Below are 24484 nucleotides of genomic sequence, written 5' to 3' on the forward strand. Positions count from 1 at the left end.
TTGTGTGTGTGTGTGTGTGTGTGTGTGTGTGTTTGTGTGTGTGTTTGTGTGTGTGTGTGTGAGTGAGTGTGTGTTTCTGCCTGGTTGTGTGTGTGTGTGTGTGTGTGTGCGTGCACGTGTGCGCGCATGCGCGTGTGTGTGTGTGTGTGCGCGTTCTCGTGTGCATGCGTGCGTGTACACTGACCCTCCCCCTGTGTTTCAGATGGTGGTGTTAGGTCTGTTCCTACACCAAGGCTCTTATTTCCGCGACCTATGGAACATCCTGGACTTTATAGTGGTTAGTGGTGCTCTGGTGGCCTTCGCCTTCACGTAAGTGTCCCCCCAAAACACCCCCCCCCCCCCTCTGTCTCCCCCCTCTGACCGCCTGCTGCCCTGTCCGACCCTGGCTAGTCTCTCTCTTTGTCGCTCCACCGTCTCTCCTTTTTCTCTTCTTCCCTTTCTTTTGTGTCTGTTTCTCCATCTCTCTCTCTCTCTCTCTCTCCATCTCTCTCTCTCTCTCTCTCTGCTAGCTGATACTGCAGTATGTCGGTCGCTGTGCATCATTGCTGTTCTACACTAACATCCACTTCCAGACCTCTTTTTAAGTCATCCCTTACTTCTCTGTACACCATTCTCTCTCTCTCTCTCTCTCTCTCTCTCTCTCTCTCTCTCTCTCTCTCTCTCTCTCTCTCTCACTCTTGTTGTCTTTCTCTATTTGTCTTTCTCGTCAGAGATGTCAGTTCATCAGTTCATCCTGTATCAGACACTCCTCTCTCTCCCTCCTTCCCTCCTTCCTGACCACCTCTCCACCTCTCCACCCGCCTCAAGCCAGATAGTCATCGTCATCTCTCATTCCACTTGGTCTCCTCTCTCCCATCTCCCATCTCACTTCCCTCTCTCCCCGCAACCAACCTCCCGACCTCGCCCTCAACCCCCCCCCCCCAAACCTCTGCCCCACCCCCCCAACCTAGCCCGCAAACCCCCCCCCCCCAACCTCTGCCCCCCCCCCCAACCTAACCCTCAACCTCCCCCCCTCCCCCACCCTCTGCCCCCCCCGTCTCCTCCCAGAACCCAGCCCTCAACGGGTCACCCTAGCCCAACTCTACCCACTACTTGCAACCAACCGCTGCCTCACTCCCCTTACCCCCCCCCCCTCCCCCAAACCCCCCTCCCCCCGTGAGAGCCCCCCAGGCTCGGTTCGACCGCCCCGCCCGTGCGGGTGAGGGTACCCCAGGCACCTTTAACCCTTTAGTGCCCAGGCGGTTCTGGAGCAGAGCAGAGCGGCGAGGGGCTGCTCACCGCCCCTCCCTCCCCCCTTCCTGCCAGCAGCTCTCCCGCCTCCCCCCCCCCCGTCACTCCACCGGAGGAGCAGGTATTTCACACTCCTTCCTCTGCACGGCCTGGGGGAGCCTGACGGTACCAGAGAGGGAGGGAGGGAGGGAGGGAGGGAGGCAGGGGAGGGAGGAATGTTGGAGCAGGGCGCTGAGGGTGGAATGATTTCTTTTATCTTGAGATATTTCCACATATCGAAAATATATCGATATATGTGCCTGAGTGTGTGTGTGTGCGTGTGTGAGAGAGAGAGAGAGAGAGAGAGAGAGATAAAGAGAGAGAGTGTGTGTGTGTGTGTGTGTGTGTGTGTGTGTGCGCGCTCATGCGCGCGTGTGTGGTGCATGCTGGCGTGTGTGTGGTGCGTGCTGGTGTGTGTGTGGTGCGTGCTGGCGTGTGTGTGTGTGTGTGTGTGTGTGTGTGTGTGTGTGTGTGTGGTGCGTGCTGGCGTGTGTGTGTGGTGTGTGTGTGTGTGTGTGTGTGTGTGTGTGTGTGTACATCCTCCTCAGATCCTCCCAGTCCGACAGCATGTCTGCACTGGTACATGCATGCAGTTCCTACAGTACAGCAGGTGACATCACTCACACACCCTGTGATGACCCCGCTGACGACCTACGACCTCACCATGCAGGAAGCAGAATCAGCATCCTTCAGTGTCTTGTCAACAAAGTGTACTCCTGGCTTTGTTTTTGCGTACCTGGGCAGTGTTGCCAGATGGGATTGTTTTCCAGCCTAATCACAGTAAAAGAAAACACCCAGTGTGATCATAAGTAGCCCAATCTGGCAACACTGTTCCTGGGCAGCTACCGGGTCACCATGGACACCAAGATGTTGACAGACACCTTTGCTTGATTATTGATGATTGATTTGTGTCTCAACCAATCAATGCCCTTGCCTTCCACCATACACAGGTGTAGTAGGCGGGGCCTCAATTTCCCTGTGTGGGTTGCAAAGGCTGTATCTGCATTTCACCTGTATTTTTAAAACGCATAACATTTGAATAATGTTAAAGAAAAATATATGTGTGACAATCACCAGCAAATGGACTGAGGAAGGTGTACACACGTGTATATATGCACAGTGGCATACACGGTACATATACATATATATCTAAATATATATATACATATATACAGTATATATATAAATAGATATAGATATATACAGTATATACAAGGTTTGTAACTCGCAAGTTTTAAAAAATCACTCCACCACTGCACCCTCTCTGGCATGACTTCCCCGAAGAAGAGGTTTCCCTCCCTCCCTCCTTCCATCCTTCCTTCCTTCCCTCCATCCTTCCTACCCCCCCGTCTATTCCCTCTCCCTTCCTTCCTTCCCCCCTCCCCCCTCTTTCCCCCCTCTCCTGTACATTCCCTTGTTGCCTTGCTCTCCCTCCTCTCCTCCTCTCCCCGTCCTTTTCTCCTGTCCCAGCCCTCACTCCATCCCTCCATCCACCACCCACTGCCTCTCTTCTCTCCTCCTCTCCTCCTCTCCTCCTCTTCTCCACTCCATCCATCGGCCTGGGGCTACCCTAACACGCAGAGTGAGAGCCTCTGTTTGTTGAGTCGCATGTGGTAGGAGAGAGAGAGAGGGAAAGAGAGAGACAGAGAGAGGGAAAGAGAAGGGCAAGCTTTTGACTCAACAAACGTATGCTTTTGGCTGAATGGCATTCAATGACACTGGCCCGATGATCGAGTACTGCATGAAGAGCTACTATGAGTTTGCATTTGTATCTGTGTGTGTGTGTGTGCGTGTGTGTGTGTGTGTGTGTGTGTGTGTGTGTGTGAGTGTGTGTGTGTGTGTGTGTGTTTGTGTGTGTGTGTGCGTGTGCGTGCGTGCATGCGTGTGCCCACCTGTTCACAGTATAATCTCTCCAATGTCCTCCATCTCTATGGATGTTATGTCTACGCATGATTCCAGCTACCGCGAATTAGAACCAAGCGAGATACGATCACATCAGATAAGTGTTGATTTAATTAGGAGATTTCTCAGTTGGACTTGGCTAATTGATCATTATGGAGAGATAAGATAAGTATCACTGTATATGAATGTACCAATAGACTCTGTATAGACACTAACCAACAGGAGGGAAGGAGCAGGCTTTTCTTCAGATCAGCACACCAAAGTATGTTTTCTCAAAGTTAAGATATGTTTTTTGGTTTGTGAAAACATTCTGACTTGTTGATCAAAATTGCTTTGCTCATAATGTGCCCTATGTGTGGCTATGTACGGTTTTTTTATGCGTTTGCCAAAATCGTTTTAATCCATATTTTGGTTTACATGTGAATATGTTTACATCATTCAGTAAGGCCATAATGGTATAAATACAGGTATAAATAAATCAGAAGTCTTTGTATTGCACAGGTATGTAAACACCTCAATGCCTAAGTCACACTTGTTGCCGTAGCAACCAGAGTTGGTAGGTGGATTCTGGAGTTGGAGAACTGTGTGTTGGGGAGAGGTGGGGGGGCGGGGGGGGTGGAGGTATTTCTAACCAATCGCTCGCCATCTTGCTTTCCTCTCTCCTTTTTCTGTGTCTGTCTCTCATATGGATGTTTTTTCCTCTTCGAACCCCTCCCCTTTGTCCTGTCTCTATCTGTGTTTCTCCCTGTGTATCTGTCTTTCTTTCTCTCTCTCTCTGTCTCTCTCTATTTGCTTGTTTTCTGTCTCTTTCTCTGTCGCTGTCACTGACCCTTTCTCGCTATCTCCGCCTTGGGGACCTCAACAGGAGCAGCGCCCGGTAAAGTTCTGCCTCTCTCTCTCTCCGCTGTCTCTCCCTCCCACCCTCCCTCCCTCCCTTTCTCCGGTCCAAAATGGCTTCTCTCTCTTTCTTTCTTTGTTCCCTCTGGTCGTTCGCCGCTGTCATTATCGCCGTCTTGTTCCTCTCTTCCATTCTCTGTCGTCCCCCCCCTTGTTGTGGAACAATCCGGAACCCCCCCCCCGGAAGCCAATCAGAACTCTTAATGATCGTCCCAATGGTTTGACCATGTAGATTTGTTATGAATTCACTTGACAACGACAAGTGACAGGACATTTTGTGTCCTAGTGTTTATTATGATATCAGCCATTTTATAGTATCACAATGCTTCTAGTGAAAGTGTGGTGATGTCATTGGATGGCAAATGAGCTAGTGTACAGTATATAGCTAATGCTAATTTTTAACACCTTTCCCCTGATGAGCTTTCTTCTAATACTGTGTTCAGTTCACTCTGGCTCAGCAGAGTAAGGCTTATTGATTATCTACACACACACACACACACACACACACACACACACACACACTCACACACACACACACACACACACACACACACACACATCAAAACACACGCACACACAAACACCAAAACACACACACACACATCAAAACACACACACACACACACACACACACACAAACAGCTGCCAAGGCCCAGACTCAATCAATCTGCCATGAATCGAATAGTCCTCAGTCTTCAGACTGGAAGGGTAGTTCATAGTTAAGGACTGTGCTTGATGGAAGACCTCCAGCTCTTTGGCAGGCATCCAAACACAACGGCCTTGTTTTCAAAATGGCCGTTTACACTAACAGTAAAGATCAACTCCACCATTTAGTACCCCTGACATGAAGATTTTTCTCCAGCGATATTGCTTTATGAGCCCACAAATCAGGGACAACTGCAGCCATATCGTTTTGGATAAACAGAAGAAAAAAAACAGCTAGATGTCGTTTGTCATTACACAAAGCGAATGACAAAGACACAAAAAAAAAATCCTCCAGCGAGATCTCATAACGCTGTTATTGGCGGAATGTGTTTGCGTCCTGTTTGTGAGGTCACATCCTGTGACTGAGTTGGCATCAGCAACATCTTATCGCCACGTCCCAATCGTCTCAAGTAACTTTTTTTCTCGTCTCCTTTCCTTGACCTCCTCGCCACGTAGAAAACCACTGATCTGTGTCTGCTTGTTTCAGGGTTAAAGCAACATACAGTATTTTAAAACCTATCCAGTCACGTTATAGATCAGCGGTCACCAAGGAAAGGAGTCAAGGACAGGAGGCTATTAAAGCCTCTAAATGGGACTCGGCCCATAATGTTTTACCAAAAACCAGGATTATATTGTTATTGTTATAATCCAGACTACTGTAAAACACACCGACGTGCATCCACATTTTAAAAATCTCCCATCTCCTCCTGAAGAATCTTAACGCTCTGAAAAAGAAAGAAAGAGGATTGGCTGGGCATTCCGCGGGGAGATGCCTGTCCATCTGGAATGATTGAATGTTTCCTAATTTCCTGCTTTTCCCCGATGTCCATGAAACCAGCTGATCACACCGCTGATAGCATATCCCACAGGTTTCATGTGTGATGCCCTACTACCGAATGTTTCTTTCTGCAGAAGAAGAGACTGAACATGTGTTTTAATTTTTTGGGGCTGTCTTCACTGGTGGAAATACACCGGTGGAGATGTCGAATGTTGATTTTGTTTGGATTGCAAGCAGTGTGAGTGTGCTAAGTTCCTGTGGGCCCATGCTTTTTAATCAATGAAATGAGAACGAATCAGTGAAATGTCCACAAAGTTTGAGAGTTATCCCAAGTTTGAGGACCTCTGATTTCTAAAAGGTCATATTTTTTTTAAAGGTGTGGTAAGAGCCCGTTCAGTTGCCCCTTGTCCAACCCCCACCCCCCCACCCCCACCCCTACTCCCCTCCCCTTACGTGTGTTGTTCCCTGGCCAACCTGTAGGGGGACCGGTAAGGGGAAAGACCTCAGCACCATCAAGTCTCTGAGAGTACTGAGAGTGCTGCGTCCTCTCAAGACCATCAAACGACTGCCCAAGTTGAAGGTGTGTGTGTGTGTGTGTGTGTGTGTGTGTAAGAGAGAGCTTTAATTTAAGCAAGTCTGTATGTGTGTGTGTGTGTGTGTGTGTGTGTGTGTGTGTGTGAGTGTGAGAGAGTGTGTGTGTAGTTTCCTGTGTGTGTGTGTGTGTGTGTGTGTGCGTGCGAGTGTGCGTGTGTATGTATGTTACTGCTTACTATCTTTCTCCCAGGCTGTGTCTGACTGTCCTGCCTCTCCCCCCCCCCAGGCTGTGTTTGACTGTGTGGTCAACTCTCTGAAGAACGTGTTGAACATCCTCATCGTCTACATGCTCTTCATGTTCATCTTCGCCGTGGTGGCCGTGCAGCTGTTCAAAGGACGCTTCTTCTTCTGCACCGACGAGTCCAAAGAGTTTGAGCGCGATTGCAGGTGAGAACACACACAGAACACACACATACACAACACGGAGGACCTGTAAACACACATACTAGGAAGCGTGATATCCAACATACATTTGCACACACTCACGCTTATTCACAAGCATTTCTCTTTGTCACACAAATGCTTCTCTCTTTCTCTCTCTCTCCCCCCATCTCTCTCTCCCTTTCTCTTTCGCTCTCTCTCTGACCCCCTCTCTCTCTTTTCATCTTCCTCTCTCCGCACAGGCACACACACCCATGTGTAATTCTACTCTAACTCTGTGTGTGTGTGTGTGTGTGTGTGTGTGTGTGTGTTTCAGGGGCGAGTATCTGGTTTATGAGCGACATGAGGTTAAGGCAGAGAAGCGGGAGTGGAAGAAGTACGATTTCCACTACGACAACGTGGCTTGGGCCCTGCTCACTCTCTTCACAGTGTCTACTGGAGAGGGGTGGCCGCAGTAAGTACACTCACACACTCACGCACACACACACACACACACACACACACACACACACGACAACCCACCAGGAGCATGTTGGCAGGGGTAGGGGCAGAAAGACAGAGGTATGAAAACACACACACACACACACGTAATAGAGTAACTTGACACACACACACACACACACACACTAGGGCTGCAACTAACGATTATTTTGATAATCGATTAATCTGCCGATTATTTTTCGATTAATCGGATACAAAAAAAGCAGGGGGATTTTTTTATTTTTTAAAGTTTTCTTTTTATTTTTTATTTTATTAAAAAAGATTTATTTTGCAAATGTTATGTTATGTTTTCTAAATCAGCCAGGCCTATACATATACATGTGCAAAATGAATAAGTATTAATAAAAAATAAAAAATAATATAAATAAAAAAGACTTTGCTACATCAAATAGGTTTAACAACAGGCCATGGACTATGGCGGTAGATTGTTTCAATAAAGTAGTTGAACTCTAGCTCAATACATGCATTGTTTTAGGTAATAACTTTGCTTAATGTAAAGGTCAGTAACCCAAAGTGCAATATTGGCTACAGACAAGACACTAATGTTTTTATATAACAGATATGCTCCAAAACAATGCAATGTGTCCCCTCACTCCATACAATAGGCTAGGCGACAGTCAGTGCCTCACTCTAACTCACGGGTAGCTTGGTAGGCTACCACTAGCTAGCCTTTAGCTTATCACCTCTGCTCTACCACTGACGTTAGCCAGCTAGCTAAATACACTTGTCATGCAATATTGAATTCATGAATGCGAGCAAACACTCACTGGCTATCGCATTACATTACAGTCATTTAGCTGACGCTTCGCCAGAACTCACACTAACGCATTTGCATGGAGAGCAGGAGACCATGGAAGGGCTGAGCCCAGCAGGACTTATATAATAAAACAATAGGAAGTTAGCTATAACCCTCCTCTATAGAAACATAGTTAGTGTAACCCTCCTCTATAGAAACATAGTTAGTGTAACCCTCCTCTATAGAAACATAGTTAGTGTAACCCTCCTCTATAGAAACATAGTTAGTGCTCTGGTTCTCAGCACAGCTACGCAGACTACAGCTGGACGAGCAGCGTAGTGACAGTCAGCTAGCGGCAGCAGCGAGCTAACCCTGCTAGCTAACTCACTAGCATGTCCTGACAGCAGACAGCAGACAGCTTCACTCTCAAGGCTTTTGAGTAGCATGATTTAAATGTAGCCGCCGCGCCGGTGTAGGTACCAGATTTTCCCACTTTTCCGGTTCCGGTCATAGGTTCTGCCCTTTCCGGCCATAGGTAGCGCTATGATTCGCTATGATTCGCGATGCCTACACCGGCCGCAAGACAGCGTGGCGTGCGTCAACAGGAAGTAGGTTTGTTATGGAAACAAAACCCGAAAAAAAAAAAAACGGCGACGAATCGATAATGGCATTCGTCGCCAACGAATTTCGTTATCGATTTTTAGCGATTTAATCGATTCGTTGTTGCAGCCCTAACACACACACACACACACATTCAATCACATACACTAACAACACAATCATATACACTGGAAGTAACACAATACTTGGACACCTACACACACAGACACACACACACACAAACACACACACACACATGCATTTATCCTCTTATCCACTCTTACACCAATCATATCTAATCGAATCATTATCATCACCCTCTCCCCCTCTCCTTCCCCCCTCCCTCCCTCCCTCCCTCCCTCCCTCCTCCAGGGTGTTAAAGCACTCAGTGGACGCCACATATGAGAACCAGGGCCCGAGTCCGGGGTACCGGATGGAGATGTCCATCTTTTACGTGGTGTACTTCGTTGTCTTCCCCTTCTTCTTCGTCAACATTTTCGTGGCTCTCATCATCATCACCTTCCAGGAACAGGGAGACAAGATGATGGAGGATTACAGTTTAGAAAAGAATGAGGTGTGTGTGTGAGTGTGTGTGTGTGTGTGTGTGTGTGTGTGTGTGCGTGTATTTGCCTGTGTGTGTGTGTGTGTGTGTGTGTGTGTGTGTGTGTGTGTGTGCATGTGTGCGTGCATGTGTGCGTGTGTGTGTGTGTGTGAGTGTATGCCAGATAAAGAACCTTTTTTTAAAAATGAAGAATTTCATTTTCCATTGTCCTCCAAAAGTGGCTGAATTTCTTCAGTACGTCACTTCAATGAATTAATGAATAATTGAATATGTGACACGGTCTGGTGAAAACATTCAAACGTGCCTCTATGTGTGAACTCAGGTGTATCTTTCTAATATGGACCCCATTTCTTTACATGTCCAGTAATTCAATTTACAATAAGTACGTTTGTCTAAGTAAGTGAATCAACTATACATATCGTCATCGTCAGAAAAACCCTCGATAAGAACAAAAGCCATCGGCAGTCACAGTTCCTGTTTCAGTCACAGTATTGTGTTTAATGGTATTCTGTGTTCCTGTTTCAGTCGCAGTATTGTGTTTAATGGTGTCCTGTGTTCCTGTTTCCTAGAGAGCCTGTATAGACTTCGCCATCAATGCCAGACCATTGACACGCCACATGCCTAAGAACAAGCATAGCTTCCAGTACCGCATGTGGCAGTTTGTGGTGTCGCCGCCCTTTGAGTATAGCATCATGGCTCTGATCGCGCTCAACACCATAGTCCTCATGATGAAGGTACACGTCCAATCCGATCCAGCTTTATTCGTGGTAATACCAGTCAAGTGGGTGTAACGATGGTCAAACAGGCAAACTTCTTTCAACCAATTCTTTTTATTGATCTGCATGGAAGACATATAAAACACAAATCTTCCTCTGGTCTGCAACTCTTGTGAATCTATTCAGATGGCAGCCATATTCTGGTACCACCGTGTATGTATATTTCACATCAGGATAATTTGTTTACAGAAAGAACACAAATTTCCCTCAAACATTACAAATAACAATTACAAACAACATGTGGAGCAACATACCTGCATGGAAGACATATAAAACACAAATCTTCCTCTGGTCTGCAACTCTTGTGAATCTGCGCATTCAAAATAACATACAATAAATGTTCTGTTTCACATCATCTGAGCTAGCAGCCAAAAGGCGGAAACTGAATGTGAAACACCACTAGCCAACATAGAGAACTCCCGTATAATACAAAATGTTCACAAACATACAATCCGTGGACGAAACTATACAGAAATCATCACAATACATGTAAAAACAAACAGCACAGTACTACACCAACATTTTCACCTTACATTACAAGATTCTCCACACAAATAATAAAATACGAGGAGCATTTTACATCGCGCACATATCTATTCAGATGGCAGCCATATTCTGGTACCACCGTAAGTATGGCAACAACAGAAGGACAAAAGAACGCGCAGACCTGCAGTACACCCAAACTCCAAAGGGGGCTCCAACAACAACCAGGGCTGCTCAAGCACGGCGAAACTCATCTACATTCACCACAACTAAACATACATTCCCAACTCTGTTACACCCACCTCCCCTGAATTTCGCCAACCTTGAGCAGCAACTATACATTTAAATACTACTTTTTTTTACTTTTTACACTATTACATAGGGCCACCAAAGGACAGGACAGCCAACTTGAAAAGTATCCTATAAGGATGAAGTGGAAAGAGAGGTAAACTATCTCTCCAACCAACTACTGGCGGTAGGATGCGTTCTACACCCCACAAGACCCTTTTTTTTCACTGTGTATTACTAGCCTTCAAGAGGCCACAACCTCTTATGAAACAATCAGAATAACGAACAAACCTATATGTCATAGGATGTCAGTGTGCACAGTGTATACATGCACTGAACTGAGCTTCGGCTTATCTAACTGTGGAAAGCCTGGAACACTGACCTACAAACAGCTTGAATGTTTGACTTAGTGTCTTGGATAATGTCTTGTCCTGACATAGTATAAATCAATCTGTCAACTGGTTTGATAAGGCGACCAAACTTGGACTTGACCTGTGTGACTGTACTAGGATGTTCACACTGTGTGACAGAAGCTAGAGTGTCAGTACGCTGTATGTCACTAGCATCATCTGTCTGATTTGTGTTACCAGAAACATCAGTACAATCATCAGCGCTAACCACAAATCTAGAATCAGAGTTAATGGACTGATCTACCATTTGCTCCTCAGCCATCTGCTCGGGGACCCTCTGAGGGGCAAACGAGACTGAAGACACTACAGTGTTAGTAGCCTCTGTCCGTGAGTGGTCAGGGAATGGTAACTGGGTGACCCACTCTAGGGTTCTTCCCTTGGGATCCGTGGGCTCTGGGACAGTCAAGGGAACATCCCTCTCCCGAACAGCTCTTCCCCCATACTCCATGTCTTCAACCTCCCCTCCCTCACTCCCAGGACAGGAATCCACTCTCTCCGACTCGAACGCGGTTCCTCTACTCACTTCCCCAGGCAAGGAATCCTGTTCCACTTCCGACACGGACATGTCACTTGGCTCATTTGATGTATGAACAGCAGACAGGGATGAAACTGGGTCAGAGATCACACTCGTATCATACACCGGCAGAAAGTTCACCAACATCAATAGATTACGGTGGACTACGTTCTCTCGTCCAGTGACAGTGTCTTGTATCCTATATGTGTGAGTCTCAGAGTTCCTATCCACCACAGTGTATACAGTAGACTCCCAACGGTCAGCCACCTTTCTCTTTCCTCTCTCTCTCTTGTTCGCCAACAGCACACGGTCTCCGACGTCAATGGTGGGCCCTTTCACTCGTCTGTTGTAGAGCTCTGTGTGACGGTGCTGTTCTTTTATGACATGTTCCTGGGCTATGACCATAGCTTCTCTCAGATCCTTCGTGAGAGACATCACATACTTGTCGTAGCTGACCACAGCTGGATCATTCAGTACTGTCCGGAAGAGTATATCGACAGGGAGACGAGGAGTATGCCCGAACATCAGATAGAAAGGTGCATAGCCAGTTGACTCATGCGCTGTGCTATTGTACATGAACGTCAGAGTTTGCAAACGCCTCGGCCAGTTGATTTTTGCCTCTGGTTCAAGCGCTCGGATCATGTTACCGAGAGTTCTATTGAAACGTTCCACACTACCGTTACCCATCGGGTGATACGGGGTTGTGTGCGACTTTCTGACACCGGAGACTCTGAGCAGCTCACTCACTAGTTGACTCTCGAAGCTAGCTCCCTGGTCGCTATGGATACGTTCTGGGAACCCAAAGACGCAGAAGAACTTGTCCCATAGAACTCTCGCTACCTGTTTGGCTGACTGATCTTTGCAGGGGAATGCCTGGGCCATTCTTGTAAAATGGTCAGTAACAACTAACACATCAACTGACTTGTTCCTTGAGTCCTCCGCTGACCAGAAATCAATGCAAACCAGCTGAGTGGCCTGGTTGATGTGATACTCTGCAAAGGCGCCCTCGCAGCAGGTTCAACAGTCTTACTGACAATACACCGCTGGCAGTTACGGACGTAGTCTCTTACGTCTCTGTCGAGGTTGAGCCAGAAGAACCTCTGTCTGGCCAAGCCAAGACTCCTGAACTGACCTTGATGGCCGGCATGGTCATGAACACCTCTCAGAACTTCAACTTTCTTAGACTCAGGAACCACATACTGGCGGCGTTTTGACTTCACGACTTGATCCCTCGAGACTCTGTAGAGTATCCCATTGCTCACAACAAGTTTCTCCCAGTGCTTCAGGTACCTCATGACTGTGACTGATTCCTTATCTCTCTCTCTCCTGGAGGGTCTCCGATGTCTCTCCACATAGTACAAGACTCGAGAGAGAGTCCTGTCTCTGAGCTGTTCAACCCGGAGTTCCTTCTCACTGTAAGCAGGAAGTGAATCCTGACCACCTGGGACTAACTGAGGCAAATGGTGCAAGACTGCTACAGCGCGCGTTCTTGCTCCGACCTCCCACAGATCGTCATATGACTGTAGAACAACAGACACTTCACTTCTTCATCTCCATAGACTGAGCGTGGACATGCAGAGGTGATGGGACACTTTGAGCGTAACTCTCTGCCTGGCGTGGAGTGTCACCACTATCATTGGACGACCGGAAGGCGTCCTGTACAGAAGCACTCGACACATCCTGGACTTCGGAGAGGAGATTCTTGTAGGGCTCTTCAAGTAATCTGTGACTGACTCTCTGCTTGACGAAAGGCACACGACTCAAGGCATCAGCGACAACATTCTGTGGGCCTGGCACGTACTTGATGTCGAAGTTATAGCTCGCTAACTTAGCCACCCATCGTTGCTCGCAGCAGTCCAGCTTGGGCTTCGTCATGATATGAGTCAATGGATTATTGTCCGTCCAAACAGTGAAATCATGCCCCTTCAACCAATGGCTGAACTTGTCACAGACACTCCACTTCAAGGCTAGGAATTCCAACCGATGGGCTGGGTAGTTTCTCTGAGACTGAGAGAGGGACTTGCTGGCGAATGCGATTGGCCTCGCTCGGTCTTCACCCTCTTGGATCTGCGACAGGACAGCACCGATGCCATCAAGGGACGCGTCCGTTGACAGCATGAAGGGACGGCTGAAGTCAGGGTGAGCCAGGACAGCCGTCTCAACCAGCGCCGTTTTCAGCTTCTGGAAAGCCTGCTCCGTTTCGGGGGTCCAGTCAGTAACATTCAACTTCCTGCTTTGTGACCTTTGTTTGGACTGTTTCTCCTTCCCTTTTCTCTTCTGGCCCGTCAACAGAGAGAAGAGAGGCTTTGCAATAGCGGAGAAGCTAGGCACAAAGTGCTGGTAATAATTGATCATCCCCAAGAAAGATCTGATTTGTTTCTGTGAGGGGGTTACACCGTCCGCTTCCATCAGGTCAGCACTTGTCATCTTTGCGATGCTCTCAACTTTGCTGGGATCAGTCAACACACCGTTGTCATTAATTATGTGGCCGAGGAATTTGACGGATTTCCGGAGAAAAAAACACTTCTTGGGGGCCAATTTCAGGTTATGACCACGCAGTCTACTGAACACCATCTCCAAGCGTTCCAGAGCTGTCCTCTCATCAGGGGCGTACACCAATAAATCATCCAGATAAACCAGTAAGCTCAGATAGTTCTGGTCTCCGAAAATGCTAGTCATCATACGCATGAAGCTCCCAGGACTATTACAGAGGCCCTGCGGGAGGCGATTATACTCATATAAGCCCATAGGTGTTGTAAAGGCAGAGTACTTTCTGTCATCCTCGTGTAGTGGCATGTTATAAAACCCTGAGGTTAGATCCATAGTACTAAACAAGGAGTTACCTCCAAGTGCAGCTAAGCAGTCGGCCTGGTGAGGGAGAGGGTGAGCATCCTTCAGGGTCCTCTTGTTCAGCCAGCGAAAGTCTGTACAGATACAGAGATCTCCGTTCTTTTTCCATACAAGAACCAACGGAGATGCATATTCACTGGTTGACTTCCTGATTATATCTTTCTCCTCCATCTCACTCAGTACTTGGCGCAACTTCTGATACTGACTGGGGGGCACTCGTCTGAATGGGAGCCGGAATGGCCTGTGATCTGAGAGGTGAATGCAATGTATGAAGCCCTTTGCCTCTCCACAATCCAGGTGATGGCGCGAGAAGATGTCCTCGTAGCGCACAACCAGGTCAGCCATCTTGCTTCTACACTGTTCAGACACGTCACAGGAGTGTATGTCGAGCCCACTCAATCCCATGTACTTCAGTTCCTCATCAACAGTGCGGGCCGCATTTTCACTGGACGGGGTTACTTGACAGCAACTGAGTAGTGGGACCTCAGCAGGTCCGGTCTCATCCATGTCCTCGAGCGCAATGCAGGAGAAGACGTCGGCCAATTTAGCATTGCGTCTTACCAAGACGGGCCTGTCGGACGAGTTGATCAGCTTCAATGGAACCCATCCGTCTCCCCACAAAGGAGTAACAACTCTGGCCACCAGAACCCCTCTTGGAGCTGAGCGACACGATGTGGGCTCTGTCATCACAGCGCTACCAGGAGACACAATAGTGGACTTGGGTAGCTTGCCCCACATCAGGTACTCCCGACCAGGCTCACGACACACGGCTGAGTTGCACCTGACTGTGCCTATCTTGTCAGGTATGACGTCATCTCGCCAACGGTTCAGACCAGCGAGCATCGAGAGAAACTGTTCAGATTCTGGATCGCCAGCAGGACAGGGCGTAGACACAGCCTTCCAGTAGCCATCACATTGCTTATACTGCCAGAGGATATATTTAATAACATTGGTGCCTAGTATCAACTCATCATGCTGGCCTTCAACTATCAGAGTGGGAACCATAATCCTACAGCCATACACCTCCATTTCCACGTTGAAAGCTGACTCAGGCTTGACACGGCGACCACCACAGCCAACAAGCACCACATTTGAACTGAACTGGTTATGTTCTGTAGCAACTCCAACCTCTCTAAGCTTTCCCTCTGCCGTCTTACTCATTGTACAAGCCATAGACCCACTGTCTAGCATAGCATTCAGAGTCACTGTATTACCAACTGTCACAGGTGTGTAGAAAAGGCTGTCACTACCACTAATTGTATGTGTATTCTGATAAACAATATCTTCAGAGTTATCACTTGAGCTTTTGAGAGCTATATACACTGTCTCAGCACTAGATTCGTCCTCACAATGGGAGTTTACTTGGCGACCTATACTTTCTCCCTCTGAATACAGGCCACCTAGTTTCCCTGAGGCTGAGGTGCTCGGGACGACCTGATGGGACACTCAACTTTTGTGTGACCTGGGGCTAAACAGACAAAGCACAGCTTCTCTGACATGCAGTGTGAGATGGTAGTGTGTCTACTGTCATCACAGACTCGGCAGGCCTTCTCACGGGCGCCACCCTCGTATCTTCCGCCACGAGGAGCACTGTCACGCTGCTGCACTTTCCCCATCATCTGCTCCAGCCTCTCCATAATGCGAGCAAGAATCCTGTCTTCAGATTGCTGAGTGTTCTGGGCCACAGCAGTCGCGGAGGAGGGGCACGGAAGCTGGCCTAAAGCATGGTCCTGGGAAGGAATGAGGGTAGAAGGCGGACACTGTGTGTGGTACACTGGACTATGGGCAGGTGCAGGGGGGTACTGGGTGGAACACTGCTCAGACACAGACTGAATCGAAGGCTCTGGATGAGACTGCACAGTGTGGAGGGCGGTGGCATGGCTCTTCAATGGCACAGAACTACCGGTCCTGCCAGAGGCTCTCAGCTCTCTCTGATAATTATCAATCTTCAACTGTATGTCTCGTGAGCTCCACTCCTCAATAGCCTTGCATTCCAGAATACGGGATAGTCCAGAGTCCGGGCAATGCCTGACAAACATCCGTGCTACCTCTTCACCCATGTTCTCCATCCTCCTACCTTGTCTGCGAAGGCCCTCACCAGCTACATCAGCTGCTTTGTTGATCCTCAACCAGTAGTCTACAGGGTTCTCATTGGGTCTGGGTAGAGTGGCATAGAAATCTGACAACGGGAGGCATGATGACACATCACTGAAGTACTTGAGAAGGATATCATAGATGAGATCAGGGTTCTGCTTCAAATCAAGTGTCTGATCGCTACGCAAACCAACCCTCACGACATCCTTTGCCTTACCCATCAGCCTTGCCAGTATCTCCTCAGCCTGTTCATGCATTGGACATTTCTGCTTTCTCAGATAAGCTTTAGACATGTCAATCCAGTCCTGGACTGAACACTTATCAGAACTATCACCTCGGAACATTGGTGGTTCCCTGTCTGATTTTACATTCACAGTAACGCGCGGAACCTCCTGTCTAACAACATTAGGATCAGTTACAGGATCTGGAGGCGATGTGCAGTTGAGGTGTGCACTGCTCATACTACTTGAGTGAACTACACCAGCTGAAATTAACTTGGTTACAATGGACTCGCCAATCTGAGCACCTAGCTGACCCATCATGTCTGAAAGGTGATGAAGAGCTTCAGTGTCATTAACACTGGGTGTGGATGTGGGAGGAGCCTCCCCTGTAAACTGCCCGACAGCAGCACAACCTGGGTCCTGACTTGACCCTGTGCCTCTACCACTGTCAGTAAACAACTGGGAACACCCCACCTCCCTACTATTCAACCCACCGATGACAGCACTGTCAGAAAAGCTCTGACATGCCCCCCATGCACCCCTCCCCATAGGCAACACTGGACTGGCAAAAATCTCATCATTAAAACCTGGCCTCTGAGCCATAGTGGTACAGACTTGCGTTGTGTAATATTACTGAATGAAAAAATAAAATAATAATAACAATAATGTTTAAAAAATATATAAAGTTACAGCAGGACATAAAAACAAAACAATCAAAGCACTTTTTAAACTGATGTAATCACAGACCTCAGACTGAATGACCATTTACTATAATACTCTGACCACACTTGATCTATCACACTAAGACCTGGCATCCACGCAGCATCCACGGAGATCGGTGTTCAGCTGATCTTGAGATTGACGTGTCACGGCACCAGTGTAACGATGGTCAAACAGGCAAACTTCTTTCAACCAATTCTTTTTATTGATCTGCATGGAAGACATATAAAACACAAATCTTCCTCTGGTCTGCAACTCTTGTGAATCTATTCAGATGGCAGCCATATTCTGGTACCACCGTGTATGTATATTTCACATCAGGATAATTTGTTTACAGAAAAAACACAAATTTCCCTCAAACATTACAAATAACAATTACAAACAACATGTGGAGCAACATACCTGCATGGAAGACATATAAAACACAAATCTTCCTCTGGTCTGCAACTCTTGTGAATCTGCGCATTCAAAATAACATACAATAAATGTTCTGTTTCACATCATCTGAGCTAGCAGCCAAAAGGCGGAAACTGAATGTGAAACACCACTAGCCAACATAGAGAACTCCCGTATAATACAAAATGTTCACAAACATACAATCCGTGGACGAAACTATACAGAAATCATCACAATACATTTAAACATTAAAAACAAACAGCACAGTACTACACCAACATTTTCACCTTACATTACAAGATTCTCCACACAAATAATAAAATACGAGGAGCATTTTACATCGCGCACATACCTATTCAGATGGCAGCCATATTCTGGTACCACCGTAAGTATGGCAACAACAGAAGGACAAAAGAACGCGCAGACCTGCAGTACACCCAAACTCCAAAGGGGGCTCCAACAACAACCAGGGATGCTCAAGCACGGCGAAACTCATCTACATTCACCACAACTAAACATACATTCCCAACTCTGTTACATGGGCTTCATAGACGTGTGCTTCAACCCTGGTCCTGGTAGTCTGATTCAAGGGTCTACGTGTGACGGTCAGACAGGTGAACCCGAGCGCAGAACACAGACAGAGAGGCAGTGGTAAAAAACCGAAAGCTAGGTGTGTATTTAATGACGAGGGGGGCAGAGCTCCAATGGTGAAGCAGGCAGGCAGGCAGGATAGGCAGGTCGGTACACAGGGCAGGCAGGCAGGCAGGCAGGCAGGGAGGGAGGGCAGGGCAGGGCAGGGCAGGCAGGGAGTACAGGCAGGGCAGGCAGGCAGGCAGGACAGGCAGGAGAGAGAGAGAGAGAGAGAGAGAGAGAGAGAGAGAGAGAGAGAGAGAGAGAGAGAGAGAGAGAGAGAGAGAGAACTGCCGGCTAACTAGAGGTAGAGGGCGTGACACTACGTTTGATAGTGTGAATGTGTTTGTTAGTGTGTTTTAGTCCTGGGTGGGAACAAAAGCCTGTACACCCTAGTGTTAGGTATGGGACCAGAGTTGAAGAACAAACCGTGACAGCGGCTGGTGAAAGGCGGAACAAGTCGGCAACCGATCAAAATGTACTTTTTTTTTTCAAATGACTTTTATTTTGAAAAACAGAAACACATTTCAATGTTTTTGAAAATCACAACACAAACTCGGTACTCAAGTCAAAATACTGCAACGCAATGGATTCGGTGAGTAATCCCCACTGCTACCTAGTTAACTGTAACACTACTTGACATTGTTAGCAGGCTCACAAAACAAGCTGTGTTAGTTGACTAGCGAGTGTGTCGTTGATTTTCAACAACGCCTGAACATTAAATCGGCTTCCGGCTTGTTACCCCTTTCACCAGCAGCTATCCCATATGGTACAGTCCAGTCTATTATGTTTCTGTGCATAAATCCCTTGGGACAGTCCATTATATCTCCACAACTGGAGGCCAACTGTATTGTGATGTCATGATCAATGTGTTCCTCCTGTGTGTTTGTTTGTAGTATAATGGAGCTTCAGAAACCTATGATCAAGTCCTGAAGAACATTAACATTGTGTTCACCACACTCTTTGGAGTGGAGTGTATCCTCAAGATCATAGCCTTTGGTATTCTGGTGAGTCTGCAACACACACACACACACACACACACACACACACACACACACACACACACACACACACACACACACTCCCTCACACTCCTGCTGATCTAAGATGACCTACTATATGCTTTAGCTCTTTCTCCTATTATTCATTTATAAAGCAGGTTATTTTTGTAGACAGAACTGGAGCATGTTTTCCTTCTCAGAAACCATGGGAATACAGTGTCTCACGAAAGCCTTGCTATTGGTTAACTCATCTCCTTCTACCTTGTCTCCACGGTAACAGCGCTGTGATTGGCTCGTGCACATACCTTCTTGTCTCCCTGTCCACTGTTTCGGGGCGTTGCGATTGGTCACCTCTTCGTCCCTCTGCCCCCTTATTGGCTAACACACATCCTGTCTTCTTGTGTCCCCCCCAACAGAATTATATCAAAGATGCGTGGAACGTTTTTGATTTTGTCTCGGTCCTCGGAAGCATCACCGACATTTTAGTGACCGAGCTAGGGGTAAGTAGATCCGGGGTTAGAACTCACTGTAGGGCCTGTGTGTGGTAAGAGTTGGAAATGGGATGGGGGTAAGACTATGAAACTTGTGGTGTTTACTATTTGTGTTGCAATGATATATTATACAATTGGTATTACAGTATACTGTATCTCCTAACGCTTAACACAATCTCAATAAGATTTTGCCTGTACAATAAGGTTTGGCGCTACAGCTTAAAAACATATTTTTGTTATGAATATTAGCGGGATTATTGGGAAGAGTGTTATGAAACCGGAGCCATCTGATCTATTGTGATATGTGTGTTACGGTGTTGTTGATGTTGTCTGTGCTGATGTCTGTGCTTGTTATTGTGTGTTGTCTGTCGATGTCTGTGGCTCTAACATGTGTTTGTGTCTGTCTGTTTGTCCATGTCTATATAACTACGCTTGTTCGTGCAGTGTTGTATTTGTGTGGTCAATGTCTGTGGTGTGTGTGCGTGTGTGCGGGTGTGTGTGTGTGTGTGTGTGTATGTGTGCGTGTGTGCGTGTGTGTGTGTGTGTGTAATATGATGGCAATGGTTACAATTCCTGATATTGTGTGTGTAGTGTTGTGTAGACCTATTCAGACTCTCTTCGTAGTCATGTTCCTCAGTGTATTCATACGTACATATCATCATCATACATATATAATAGGGTACGAACAAATATATATATAACAAATATACTTAGGAGACAACATTCAACATGTCTGTTTCAACACCGTCATATCCTGGTAATAACAGACATTGTGTCATTTGTTATGACAGCATAATCCAGATATTATGGTTATTGATCTAAATCATCAAGTTTAGACCCTCAACATAAGTAATCTTTATCATCCCATGAGCTGATTGGCTGTACAGCTTGATGCCATAAAAACCACAATAAACACGTTTTAAAAGGCCGAATGGCTAACAGGGTTTGACCTCGGGGACAGCCTGAACCAATTAGAAGTGTTGTTGATGTTGTTGTTGTTGTTTTTGTTGTTGTTGTTGTTGTTGACTGATGTAGCCCTTCCTGTTGACGACGTGCCATAATGATTCCTCTTCCTGTTTTATCTTTTTACATGCTTTCTTTAAATCTCTCTACTTTGTTGGCCCCTCCTACTACTACTTAATCCATCCAATCAAAAATGCACTATGAAACTCCTCCTCCTCCATGTTGTCCATCCATGACGTGCCATGTGGTTGTGATGATGTGTGTGCCCATGCCCCAAAAAAACAAAAAAACAACCTCACACACACTCACACTGTTAACTGCTCCTCCTCCCATCCATCCTTCTACATCTACTTGTAGAATCTGGTTGGTTTGTAATTTATCTCTCAGAGCTCTACTGCATCCTCATTGGCCAATGTGTGGCCCCTCCCCTCCCCTCCCCACCCCTTCCCTGACTCCCTCCTCGCCCCGCCGCCCGACCCTGATAACCCTCTGACCTCATCTCCCTGCCCCGCCCTCCAGTGCATGCATGCGCTTCCTGTATACGGTGACCTTTGAAAACTCTTATGTGTGCTCGACGACTCGGGTCGGCTTCCTCTCAGTCACTGTGGAGACCCTCACCTGCAGGCACACACATACACACACTCACACACACACACACACACACACACACACACGTACACACACACATACCCTCATATCGAGAAACTTTACAACACAGATAAAAACATCTATACTGTAGTGTACATACACAAACACACACACACACAGAAATAATAAATGATTCACATACATACACACTTATGGGACAAATCACATATGCTACTCCCAAACACACAGATGTAGTGATGACTGAAGGGAATGTGAATGCTGGAGTCAGGCTGGACCAGAGGGGCATGTCCACAACAGCAGCATCTGCCCTCCAACCTCCTTCTTAGACAGACCCATGTTGACATGCCATTTGCCTGCGGAAGTTGCATGCTAGCTTCTTCCCACCTCCTCCTCCTCCTCTTCCTCGTCTTCCTCCTCCTCTACCTACCACCACTGCTTTGCCTGTTTAACCAGAACCTCGCCCCCACAAGGGGATTGGCGCAGGGCGTGTTGTGGCGGTGAAGGTCCATAGAACGTAGAGAGAAAGCCAGAGCAGAAAGAGACACCGACGACACTTTCATGTGTTTCATGTTACGACATTAAGGGGCTTGAAGCCTCCCTTTGAAAGTGGACCTTTGGATGTCACACGACCCCACCCTCCGTCAGTCCTTTGTGGCGAGCTGTGCGAGAGTTGTGTGTGTGCGCGTGTGCGAGCACGTGTGTGTGTGTGTGTGTGCTGTAGGCTGCTTCCATTCTCTGTGGCCTGCTCGTCCCCCAGATCAGTGCATTTGGTTCTCTTAAAAAAAATAAAAGTTCTGCTTTTACCTGATTGGATGATGACGTTTAGATTCTTTTGAATTATGATTTTGACCCCCCTACTTTATATCCCTTTTCTATCTCTTCTATTTCTTTTTTTTTTTACTCTCTCTCTCAATTCTATGTTTTTTTGTGTTTTTTGAGTGTTTCGTTTGTCTTTAAGCTCTAAGTCTTTACCAATATCTTTGTTATGGTTATGTATTATGATTTTGTTCTTTTTTTGATCGGTTTGACCTCTCGCCTTTTAAGATGGGTTTGTTTTTATTTTGACCTTTTGAAAGAGGGAGATGTGAGTGGCTGAAATGAAACTAATTCACTCTGTCTCTCTCTCTCTCTATCTTCCTCTGTGGTCACACACACACACACACTCACACACACACACACACACACACACACACATCAACCACACACACCCACACACATCAACCACACACACACACACACACACACATCAACCACACACACCCACACACATCAACCACACACACACACACACACACACACACATCAACCACACACACCCACACACATCAACCACACACACACACACACACACACACACACACACACACACACACACACTGGCGCTGTAGAATAACTTCATCAACCTGAGTTTCTTGCGGCTGTTCCGAGCGGCTCGCCTCATCAAGCTGCTGAGGCAGGGAGAGACCATCCGCATCCTCCTCTGGACCTTCGTCCAGTCATTTAAGGTAATCACACACACACACACACACACACATCAACACACACATCAACACACACGCACACACACACACACACTCACACACACAGACACACACACACACACACCTCTGACCCTCGCCCAGTAATTCAATGTTGCTGTGTTCTCTGTTAGGCTCTGCCGTATGTGTGCCTGCTCATCGGCATGCTGTTCTTCATCTACGCCATCATCGGCATGCAGGTGAGTTCTGCACACACGTCCTCAGATAGGAACACATGCAGGTGAGTACTACACACACGTCCTCAGATAGGAACACATGCAGGTGAGTACTACACACACGTCCTCAGATAGGAACACATGCAGGTGAGTACTACACACACCTCCTCAGATAGGAACATATGCAGGACTGGTCATTGGTCAACCAAAGCTCTCAGGTAAATCATGCATTGGAGACAATTATATTTGAGTTTCGAGACATTTGCTTAACGACAACCATTCTGTATTCTGTGTGTGTGTGTGTGTGTGTGTGTGTGTGTAGTTGTTTGGTAACCTGGCGCTAATTGAGGACGGCGCCATTAATGAGCACAACAACTTCCAGACCTTCATCATGGCGCTCATGCTACTGTTCAGGTACGTCCTCCTCTCTCTCTCTCTTTCTCTCTCTCATGCCCCTCTGTCTCTTTCTTGCTAATAATAATAATAATAATAATAATAATAATAATAATAATAATAATAATAATAATGTATGCCATTTAGCTGACACTTTTATCCAATTGTTGGGCCTTTTTTCTGTGTGTGTGTGTGTGTGTGTGTGTGTGTGTGTGTGTATGCGCGCGCCTGTGTATGTGTGCGTATTGCGTGTGTGTGTGTGTGTGTGTGTGTCTGTGTGTGTGCGTATTGCGTGTGTGTGTGTGCGTGTGTGTGTGCGTGTGCGTGTGTGCGTGCGTGCGTGTGTGTGTATGTGTGCGTCTGCGCGTACGTGTGTGCGTATTGCGGGTGTGTGTGTCTGTCTGTCTGTGTGTGTGTGTGTGTGTGTGACAGGAGTGCGACAGGCGAGGCTTGGCATGACATCATGCTGGCGTGCCTGGGGGGTAAGGACTGCGACCCAGAGACGGGGAACACAGAGCCGGAGTGTGGCAGCACCTTCGCCTACACCTACTTTGTCTCCTTCATCTTCTTCTGCTCCTTCCTGGTGAGCCCTCCTCCTCCTCCTCCTCCTCCTCCTCCTCCTCCTCAGATTCACCTACTCAGCAGAAGGATACAGTACCATTGTTCTCTCACCTTCAGGGGTTTGAATTTATGCGTGCCGAGGCCAATTGCTTTTTCCACAGTCATTGCACAGTCAGGGCTTACTCCAGGCCTGCGGTATTCAGTATTATCAGTATCAGTATTCAGTCAACTGGCTTTTAACCAAACAGGGGCTAGGAGGCGCGGTCGGTTCCAAGATGTGGAACTAGACCATCGAATGAGTTTGAATAGCACTTTATACAAATATAAAATGGTCATAAAGTGCTTAAGTTACCAGAACTTGTTTTTCTATTGAGAGCCTCCGTGTCGAGTGTCCTATTCTTGTTCTACAAACACGCGTAGGTGATTTATTTCAGGCAGTATCCTCTTCTCTCATTATTTTAGCACA

The 24484-nt window shown here is 47.0% G+C and overlaps 1 protein-coding gene across 1 annotated transcript in view; it reads left to right on the forward strand.

Annotated features, from left to right (window-relative positions):
• Nucleotides 1-24484, forward strand: part of cacna1ab (calcium channel, voltage-dependent, P/Q type, alpha 1A subunit, b) — a gene marked incomplete at its 3' end in the record, with an annotated part of 78459 nt that overhangs the window by 31794 nt on the left and 22181 nt on the right. Inside the window, exons 24-35 of the mRNA XM_080523803.1 lie at nt 203-309; nt 6032-6131; nt 6372-6532; nt 6843-6980; nt 8736-8937; nt 9495-9659; nt 19204-19314; nt 19725-19808; nt 22760-22876; nt 23023-23088; nt 23387-23478; nt 23890-24040. Coding sequence (XP_080379929.1) covers nt 203-309; nt 6032-6131; nt 6372-6532; nt 6843-6980; nt 8736-8937; nt 9495-9659; nt 19204-19314; nt 19725-19808; nt 22760-22876; nt 23023-23088; nt 23387-23478; nt 23890-24040 — 1494 coding nt within the window. The remainder of the gene's footprint in view (nt 1-202; nt 310-6031; nt 6132-6371; nt 6533-6842; nt 6981-8735; nt 8938-9494; nt 9660-19203; nt 19315-19724; nt 19809-22759; nt 22877-23022; nt 23089-23386; nt 23479-23889; nt 24041-24484) is intronic.

Source organism: Nansenia antarctica (genome assembly GCF_963989245.1).
Source record: "Nansenia antarctica genome assembly, chromosome: 2".
NCBI classification, from domain to species: domain Eukaryota; kingdom Metazoa; phylum Chordata; class Actinopteri; order Argentiniformes; family Microstomatidae; genus Nansenia; species Nansenia antarctica.